Raw genomic sequence first — 10,765 nt, 5'->3', positions numbered from 1 at the left:
TTCAACAAGAGTCGTAAAATCACTAAAACTCAAACACAAAACCTAAAAAGGTGAAAATCAAAAAAGAAAAATTCTTAATTTGGCACTTATTGATCATGAAACAACCCAAAAAGCAGAAAGCAATCGACAAAGCAACTGAAAATATAGCAGAAAAATTAAAATTCCAAAAAAACACTCCGCCAACCAAAAACCACAGGGGTAAAGATGTATACATTTTAGGTCATAGTTTTCGACCATTTTAAACTGCAGCAAACAAAACAACATTGAGAAAGAAAACAAAACCTACAAATTTTTCTATCAAAACTAGGCCGCTAAAAAGCAACAAGTCACAATTTTTATTAGGTCATGATTGATCGCCCACTTGGTTAAATTGATCAGCTATTTGTTAGCTAGTTGTTTGACATTTTTACAAACTGAAAACCTAATGAGGGGAAAAACGTATCAGTTGACAAAAAAATCACCAAGACCTATATAAAGTTCTCACTACGTTCATTACTTTTTAAAAAAAGTCAGCAAAATGAATTCAATTTTGCAATTTTTGTTGATTTTGATTCATCAATATTTTCAGTTTCTTGCGACATGTGCTCTTGAGATTACTGAACACTATCTACCATTAAGTCAGCTAAACACCGGCTACCAAATCGCCAAAGCTATGCAGCAAAACTGCTACCGAAAATCTTGGACCTCGATTACTACTATCACCATGCATAAGAAGCCGTTCGTAAATAGAATAGACAGTTTTTTTTAATGAGCATGGTTATCAAACTTATAAAAGTGGCACATGAATTAGTCCAACAATTATATTAAATCAAATGAGAAAATCTAAAACTTAACAAAGTACAAAAGAAATTAATTTACCAGCCAACATGCCTCAATTTATAGAACGGACGCATTTTGACTAGTTTACAAAAAAGTTCATTATAAACATCCGACCCTTCCCAGGTTCGAATCCTCTTATTTTATTGCGGGTCTTCTTTCTTACCCTACGCTGTATATCAATGATACCTTGAAGCTAAAGTACTATTTGTAATATAATAGTCTGTGTTAATATCCGTAGCATTGGCTGTACTTTACAGCTGGTTTTTGATCAAAATGAACACTTTCAAAATGAACACATTTTGCCGCATCAATATTTACGTCGCAAAAATAGTTGCGCCTTAGAGAGGAAAAAAAGAGTTCAAACTATCGCACAAGCTTTGCTAGTGTAAACAAAGGAAACAATAAATCATTGAAAAAAAATCAAGTTACTTAAATTTCAAAAATTTTGCATTTAAACAGCGCTGAGCACAGAACTACATCAATGCTTTGACGCCAGATTCCACTGGTTGTAAACCGGAATAAAAACAACACTAATAAAATTAAATCAAAAGTAAACCGCTAAAATCAATTAACAGCGTTCAAACAAAACCTGAAAAAAAAACACCACACGACCTAAATACGCATCTTCACTTCGTTGATTTACACTTGCCAAACTTCACTGTTTTTGAACTGTTAACAATCGGACTCTTATCAAACCCTCCCGATATTATTCTGCCCAACTAATCTACACTTACCTTCGGTTTCACCAGAGTATCATATAGTGTGTTATATTTCTCATCCACAACTGCAACTCTAGTCAGTGCTGACTCAGACTGCAGAGTGTATCTGTTTCTCACTAGACACATTTCACAGTCTATAGCCAGAAGGGGACTATCTGAAGTGAGATTCACCTTGGACACTGAAGGGATGCGCATGTAGCCACAAGCACTCATTAGCTGAATAGATAAAACCAAACTTGGATATGAAATCAAAACGACAGTTCATCGGCTCTTTTCCAGTTCCCCCCTCTCGAAAATTTACAAACTTAAGCTGTTTAAAAATTATTCACATGCTATTTTGCATGAAAGAAATGTAAAACCTTGTTCACTTGTTCACGCTGACACGTTTTAATGCAGACTAATATTGAGAAAAAGCTTTTTAAATTGATTTCCATATATTGAATTTCAGAAAAAAATTAAAGGGGGGACTGGAAAAGAGCCAGTTCATCTTTCACGGCCCCCATTTAAATACCAAAATACCTTTTAATAAGGAATTAAGAGAGCTCACAAAATGTCGTCGAGATAAAATTGATTTTTCCCACCAGAGATTCCTATCCTGAGACATGACTTACTTCGTTTTCGTCCGGGTATCCCAGTTCAGTCATTTGGGATGGACTCAACAAATAATGAGATGGAGGCGGTAGGGATGATTCATTTGAAGTGTTCACATCTCCATTATGTAATACTTTCCCTTTAGAATCCCTCGATCTGAAACAGAATAATGTCTGATTTGGCTAACATATTGCATTGAAAAATGTCGATCACTTACATTTAACTTAGGGGCGGTGCGCAACTTTGTACCACTTGGGAGACATAACAAACATAACATGGAAACATAGCCGACAGAAAAAAAGACGAAAAACACTAATTGAAAAAAAAAACGCCAATATGATAGCAGATGTACCAACATTTTTATACGCTTGACTCGAAAAAGTTCAATTTGAAGAGAAAATGTCGAGAAAGACAACTCGCGGCTTTAAATCAGCCTTTAAGCTAATCGAAGCGTAAATTTTTTACTGTACAAAAAATAGTAGCAACCATTCCGCACCGTGAACATAATTAGTACCCTGTACAACAAATGACCAAATACGATGATCAATCTCAGATAAAATTTCAATCACAACTTTAACTAACTCTCCTCCTTTTCGTAAGTACTTAAGTACATCCAGATCTATACAAAAACCCTTACAATTGGGCAAAAAGACTAACTTTTCATTCAAAAATTACTAAAACTTGTCAAAAGCTAGCTTTCTTACTTCTTGGGAGCCTCCCATCCGCATTCCGACTTCACCTCTTCTGCTAGCCAATCAAAATCTTCAATCATTCTTGGAGGCACAGAGAACTTCTTGTCCAAATGAACACCACAGTCACTATCACATATTCCATTCAGCTTTCTTTTCTTTCCAGAACTCTGACCTTCAAAATCACTTCAGCTTTCATAACCATTTTACAGCCAATTCAAAGTTTATTTTTCAAAAAATCATCAATTGAAGCTGAACTTACTCCTTGTTAACTTGATAAAATAACAGAGCGTCTTCCACTTTAACCGTTGCAGGGCAAATCGCATCCAAGAAAACCATTTTCTTATTTCTTTTTACGCTGGTTTTATATTCAGTCTTTGATTTGATTATTTCGTCAAAACACTGCATCGAAATTTTGTTCAAGCTGGGAACATGAAACATGACTGATTTTCTAATTGAGTCGCGGTTATCAATCGAGATTACTCGCTCAGAAGTTTGTTCTTGCGACAACTTGCCAGCAAAAAGCTCTCCGATATTTCTCAGATCAATCGGAACATCACTTTCAGTTTCCAAATTCGTATATCCTGCTCTCCTAAAGAACAGTTTTTATGAATAATCTCCTGTCCGAGAATCCATATTGAGAACGAAATGATGCATAGCCTTGGCGCGCGATTAGATGTATTTTATCACAAACAAATTTTCTAAAACTTTGCTAGCAAATTAAAAAAACTATCTGATGAAAACAATATCACCCAAATGTAGAAAACCTAAAGATACACCGATATGACAAAAAGGGCAATGCTTGGAATAAAGGCTTGGAATTTTTTTTAAGCCGCAAACATTAAGAACGGACAATAGGTCAATGAAAGGAAAACAAACATTTTTCATTTAAAGCCTTCGGTAACAATATACATATTCAACTGTCAACCTTAATGCAGATAATTGAGACTTCAGCTTCAGTCTAAATTCGGGCTCCTCAAGATCAAAAACTCTGACTTCTTCTTCTGAATGCTCGGCGCGTCTTTCCTAAGCAGCAAAGAAAAAACAGTTCTCTAAGTTTAAGTTACAAAAAAGAAAAACATACGCCACGTTTCTAAATTACATATTTTACATAGAGGCGAAGCTTCGCTTCGTAGACATTAGCGAGAACACGACAAAAAAGCAGCTCTATAAAGTGCAGAAAGGAAACGCATAAATAAGCCTCGAATTCGTCAATAACTCGAATAATTTATAAAAGAGGCCCTTCCGTTTAGGTACGGTCGTGCACAAGCTGGATAGGGCCCATACCAGCATTATATAAATACATCAGTAAGCAATATTGGGGGAATTAAGTCAAGTCAGCATTTAAAAAATTTAATTCAACCGTCCTTCTTCTACAACAGCACTAACTGAATTGTCTATCAACTGCGTCATACGCAGTGATCTGCATCCCGTATACAAAGGATAGCGCTCCTGAGCAGCGCGAAGCTCATCTTAGTTCTTATATAGTTTATTGTTTCTGAGTAGCTTTCATGTCTTTTTTCACTAAGTTTTTCAGCAATGCGCTGCATTGTCCGAGTAGCTGCTGGTGCCACCAGTGCAGCCAAACATGAGCGGGCAGAAGCTGCTCTGTTCAACTTGAAGAACTCTGTGGGTGTTTTGAGTTTTTTAGTGATTCGTGGTACTTATAGGCGTCTTTCAGTAGTCTTTATGAAGTTTTTGCGTGCGGGTTGAAGACTTAAACATCAAAAAATGTTTGGCTAAACCTTTAGCGCCATAATCCGTTTGCTTTTACATCTAGTTGAGCGACTTCTTCAGTTGTGGTTTGAATTGTTGACAAAGCTCTCGCCTTGCAACGACTGAAGTTTCGGCTCGATTTCAACATCAAAGCAAACCTCGCTCATGAGGTTGGCAAATCTATCTCTGTTTTCGTTATGCTTCATGTGGGTGTATCCACCCTTTGCACAGTAAAGGGCGTGGTTAAGTTCGAAAGATTGACCACATGCACATTTGAGTGGAATGTTAGTCGGTACCCATCCATATCTGAGATAAATTCCATCCCGGAAATCGGATTTATTCAGGTTAAAATTATATCTGCTGAGTGGCAGTGCATTTAACTAGTTTGAGGCTCCTCTTTCGGAGGCAATTTCAAGTTCATATTTTTCCTTGTCATCCAAGTTGTTCAAAACGTTAGTTTTCTTCTGGTTTGTTCTTTCAGTTCTAAGTATTTTAATTTTTGTATAGACTTTTTCTTGCTCAGATATAGCTGTTAATGGGTCGTATGTGTCTAGGACTGACGATGTTTTTATTGACTATTCTAGAAAATTCTCATAGTCAGAACGTAGCTCGATGTCTCTACGTTGATGGCTGATATTATCTTTACCAATTAAATTTGGAAGGAGATTTTCCTGCAGTATCTTCTCGCAGGCCTGCATGTTTTCTGTGGTATTGGAGGTAGTTCTTGCTAAAAAACGATTATTTTTCTTGTACCCCTTTGGTGTAAAAGGAGTACACATTTTGGGGTGATGTTTTCGCGATCTGGCCAAGTTTTTCCAGTATTATATTATGTTCTTCTAACTGAGTTTCTAAGAAAGTTTTATATTAAGTCTCGGATCCTATGACAGCACCAAGTACTCTGGCCCTTTTCTTCATTCCAATTTCGGTATTTTTGAATACTTTTATTGCCTAATTGTATTTTTCATCTTTTACAATGAGCTGGCATTTTGTTGCCTTTACACGATATCCAAAATATTTTCCGTGTTTGATAAAATTTTCAAGAACTCTTCGCAGGCTTTTCAAATTTCCGACTGCGTTCCTATCGTCTGCATACATTTTCTGTGTTAGGCTGTTGTTGACTAGTTAAATTAAAAGTAAAGTGGCTAGCCTGTACATTGCCATTGCTAATGGGTCTCCTTGTGTGGTTCCTACTCTAGATAGGATAACTTTTTTTATTTACGAAGAGTTTGGATGGAATAGAGTATGAGTTCTCTTTAGCATGTAGTATAGAAGGGCATATATTTGCAAAGTTCTTCAAAGCTAGGTTCCGGTTTAGGGAGTTAAATGCATTTTCCGCGTCTATCAGTAATACTAGTGTTTAACGCACCTTCGTTGCTTCGAAATCTTACGACAGCTTATGAAAAACCGCATATATTGGAAACAACATCTGCAAATTTTTAGTGTACTCTGACTGCACCCAATTACAGGGTTGGTAATTTCGAACTTTTACACTTTTTTAATTCCCATTTTAGAAGCTTCATCTCGAAAACTTAATGGGCCTCTGGAGAATATTGGAGGCCAGATTTGCAACCACTAAGAGCACCCTATTATAGGGTTAAGAATCCCAAAAATTTTGTGAATTTTTTTAAACTTAAGTTTCCCGAAAAAAAAAATTGAAAAAAACGTCTTATCTCGGAAACTAAAAGGATTTGAGCATTAAAACTAAGAGGCAAGATTTGAGACGCCTGGGTGTACTCTGACAATAAGGTTGTATCTTCATCAAGTTAGTATTTTCAAACTTTTTGAATTTTTTTCTAGATAAGTTCTTCGAGAAAATTTGAAAAAGTCAGATCTCGGAAACTAAAAGCATTAGAGCAGTCGCGTTTAGCAGTCGCATGTGGCAAGATTTGCAACTCTTTAGAGTACCCTGACAAGACCGAACTATAGCGTTGGAAATTTCAAATTTTGAAACATAATTAAAATAAACTTTCCGATGTTTTCTGAAAATTTTTGGAAAAATCACAAAAAACGTCATATCTCGAAAACTACGAAGAATTGAGCAGTCATACTTGAAGGCAAGATTCGCAATCTTTGGGATAACTCTGTCAGGACCTAACTATAGGGTTGGGAATTTCAGATTTCTAAAAACTAAAAATAATTCAAAATTTCTGAAAAATTTTGAAAAAATCACAAAAAACCGTCATATCTCGAAAACTACAAAAAATTGAGCAATCATATTAGGAGGCAAGATTCGCAATCTTTAAGATTACTCTGACAGGATTCAACTACAGGGTTGGGAATTTCAGATTTTACGAAAAAAAAATTAATAAGTTTTCTGAAATTTTTTTTGAAAAAACACAAAAAGCGTCATATCTCGAAAACTACAAAGATTCAAACAGCCATATTTGGAGGCAAGATTTGTAACTCCTTAGAGTACTCTGACAGCACTCAACTACAGGGTTGAGAACTTCAAGTTTATTAAATTATTTTGTTATTTGAAATTTCGGAAAGTTTTTGAAACAAAATCTCAAAAATCGTCTTATCTCGTTAACTAAAACGATTCGGGCACTCAAATTGGAGACCAAATTCGCAACCCGTAATTCGATATAGAGCTGCTTAATTTAAACTCGGTAAAATAACCACTGAAATCAAATTGGAAAATCGAAAAAAATTCTTAACCGTTGCAATATACGAGATAGCTTAAACATGCAAAAATAATACGTTGAAAAAGCTTAACATGGCGAGATAGTGAAGCCCGCATTTAAATATATAATAGAAGATTGCATCGGAATCTGTATTCTCGTATTGATCTCTAGGCGTATGAATTGCATTTTCGATGCCACATTTTTGGCCAAGGCATAGCTGGTAGTTCAATCCGAGTACCATAAGGTCGCTTTTTAAGCACTTGTGATCGTTCTACCTATTATTTTGTGGATGACTTCGCTTATACCAATTGGCCTAACTCCTGTGTTTTTATTAAGTAGAATTAGTCGACAGGCATTATATGGTTCAAGAAGCTCATGGCTTAGTACTTCTGTTGATATTTTCTGCGCCTTTTTGGCTAGTGTCTATGACATTTCAACTGAATGTTGACCAAAATGCGTTAGTATGCTTCTCCACTCATTTTCATCCAGACCTGAGAGTCCATGAGAATCATGTGTTGTCATGGCAGCCTTCCTTATGTTCTGGGCGTTTATTTGGTCGAATGTGGAAGAGTTGAAGAGATTGTATGTTCGGAGCATGATGCTATAGAGCTGCTGTTTACTGGCTCCGCGGGAGGGTGTTTCTCGATGACGATTTGCCCAACAGTTTGACAATTGACGGTTTCCTCGAGTGAGAGAACTCCCTTGTAAGTATCAGTTTATTTAGCATTAGCACTCGATATTTTTCTGGTGCTCAGTAATATATTAAATTGCTGTGCCTCGGTTTCTACTTTCTTTTTCTTACTCTTTACCAAGCGCATATGCAGCGGTTTTTCCTAGTTAAAAAGTTCTTCCAGTTCGCCCTTATGCCATTGCTTAAGCCTTCTTGCTATAGTTTTGGAGTTCAAAGCATAACTCTCTGATTTGGTTTTCCATAGCATGAGGTGAGGGATATCATTGTTTCGTGCATTGCGCATGTGTTTTCTTGCGTTTCAATTAACGAGTTGACGGTTTTATTTAGGGTTTCTATAAAGTTTAACACAATTCTGTTTTTGGTGAGGATCATGACTACTTGGCTGTAGATTGTTCTTATTTTATATTTCAACTCAGGTGTCGGATTTGACCAGGTGTCGGGTGTGGCTGTTAGTTTTGATCACAAGTGTTCACAAAGCCAGGATTTTGATCGTTGATCGAAGCAACAAACACAGCAGAGAACAGATGCTATGAAACTTCCAATGCTACAGATTGTTTATAGCAAAAGTGCCACCAAATAAATGAACACTTCTAATGCACATTTTATTTGCGAGTTAGCTTTAAAAAAAAGTTCGTTCTAAAACACTACGCTGCTCGCAATGTACTAAAGAAAAAAACTTAACAATAAATCAGAAACTTTTATTCAAAAATGCAGATGAAATTAGCGGAGGACTTGCAGAGAAAACTTACATGAAAACTGAATGTTTAAAAATTAATTTAAAAGATCACAAAAACTGGGACCCAAGTCCTGTTTATGATCTGCCAAACTCAAAATGTCAATAATTATTATTATCTTCCTTACAAGTTCCCATGGTAACAACATTGATAACTGTCAGTTGGTAAAAACGTGTATCAATAATACCTCGCTTTAACGTTTTCGTCCGAAGACATAATCAGAATTCTAGACAAATCAAATTTCTGATTGTAAAATTCTTATGATGTCTTCGGACGAAAACGTTTAATTGAGGTAATATTGATACACGTTTTTCCCACAAAAAGTCATAAAAAACGTCATATCTTGGAAACTGATTTGCAACTGCTGAGAATAATTTTGACCAGTACGCATGCTACTCGAAAACTCTATCAACAATCTAAAATCACGTGGGAAAAAACTCTAAATCCCGTCCATATTGACGAACGCCAAAATTATCTTACATTCAGCTGCAGGCGAATAAAGTTTCTCAATAAATCCTGTTTGCTCTGCATATCAAAGTTGGAAATTTCATGATAAAGAGATCCCTTGTATAGGTTTATCACATCCACCAGACCTTTTACTGATTCGATTTCCTCATACTTGAACATGTTTTCTCTGAAAACCCGAAAAGTAGAAGTGGTCAATTTGAGATGTCAAGGAAGCAGTCATCTTGACAGCATACACCATTCCGAATCTTCATTCGGAAGAAATTTTGTTTCAGAATACAATCGGTAACATTGTGTACACAGAGACAAAGCTGAGCTTTGCACTACTTGCGATACAACAAACATAACATTGAAACAGCATGACAGCAAGAAGTAGCATACAGGACTTCAAGCGAAGAAAAAAATAACAAACTAGAAAAAAGTAAACTCTAAAAGGGGCCATTCCGTTAGGTACAGTCGCGCACAAGCTGGATAGGGCCCATACCAGCATTATATAAATACATCAATAAACAATATTGCAGGAATTAATTTAAGTCAGCGTTTAATGCATTGTCATTAAAAGTATTTACTTCAAACGTCCCTCTTCTACAACAGCACTAACTGAATTGTCAGACGCAGCAATCTGCACCCCGTATACAAAGTATGGCGCTCCTGAGCAGCTCGAAGCTTATCTTAGTTCTTATATAGTTTATTGTTTCTGAGTAGCTTTCATGTCTTTTTTCACTTAGTTTTTCAGCTATAAAGTGCCTTAAAACTGCGCGGAAGAATTTTCCAAAATTTCATGACAAGATCATAGCTGATTTAGTCGATACCAGTGCAGAAACTGACAAAGTTGAATACGAACAAGAGCTGGCTGCAGAACGAGCATCGTCAAAATTGTTCAAGTATTTCAAAGCATTTAGGAAGTCAAATCTCCCGCGGAAAATGTTTTACGAGTCTGTCTCGGAGGAGACGGACAAGGGTAAATCAGAACTATTTTCTATCTTTGTGCCAGTCGGTCATGTTTGGAAGTTTGACCTTGAGAAAAGCAAGAGCACTTAATTTTGGGGTGAAATTTAATTTTTCAAAAATTCGAATGGAGCCTGTCATGCACGATTTTCTCGCGATAACTGAAAACCGAAAAAGAGAAATCAGAACAATCGAGTGACAATCGCGGGAAAGTTGCAAGATAAATCACTAGGAAATTGCCATTCGCAATTTCCGAGACAATAATAATCTAGAGTAGAGCTGTCCTATTTGAAATAGAAGACAGAGTGTTCCTGAGAACTGGACAATTATCCAACTGGTCAACTATTCGAACTGGACCAGAGTGAACCTTCGCTGGAAAGGTGGACAGCTTGAGTGTCCCAATGGTCCACATAAAACTGCATTCTAGCGTACAAACTTATTCCTGTTGTTGAAACTGACAAACATTAAACTCATTTAGTTACACTATTTAATTCTTGAGTTGCTTACCGACTTAATTACTCCCAATTCTTGAGCGTGCTACAATGTGAGTACCAATTTAAATTTCTAGAGTGTGTTTTATAATTGTTATGTTGAGGTAAGGCGAGTTTTAGGTTGTTCCATCTGAAATAGATCAAACTTCCACTGTCTAATAAAAAGTAACTTAACGGATTGTTCCGACCCGGTTTTTAACGGCGTTCATGTATTTTGGGTATCTAGAGACCTAAGTATGGGGACGTTCTTAATTCTAGAGTGGGGTATATTTTAGTAG

General features: G+C 36.3%; 1 protein-coding gene across 1 annotated transcript; it reads right to left on the bottom strand.

Annotated features, from left to right (window-relative positions):
* Positions 1-1,395: 1,395 nt before the first annotated feature.
* On the bottom strand, positions 1,396-9,248 carry LOC134853069 (uncharacterized). Its single transcript, XM_063868999.1, has 6 exons — positions 9,064-9,248; positions 3,747-3,844; positions 3,081-3,410; positions 2,834-3,004; positions 2,150-2,285; positions 1,396-1,754 (listed from the first exon to the last, which is right to left on the bottom strand). Exons 1-6 carry the CDS (start codon positions 9,208-9,210, stop codon positions 1,539-1,541), a joined length of 1,098 nt encoding a protein of 365 aa, XP_063725069.1. The 5' UTR covers positions 9,211-9,248; the 3' UTR covers positions 1,396-1,538.
* Between the last annotated feature and the right edge of the window lie 1,517 nt (positions 9,249-10,765).

Source organism: Symsagittifera roscoffensis, chromosome 8 (assembly GCF_963678635.1).
Source record: "Symsagittifera roscoffensis chromosome 8, txSymRosc1.1, whole genome shotgun sequence".
Taxonomy (NCBI): domain Eukaryota; kingdom Metazoa; phylum Xenacoelomorpha; order Acoela; family Convolutidae; genus Symsagittifera; species Symsagittifera roscoffensis.
Note: the sequence above shows the minus strand (reverse complement) of the source record. Positions and strands in the feature narration are given on the sequence as shown.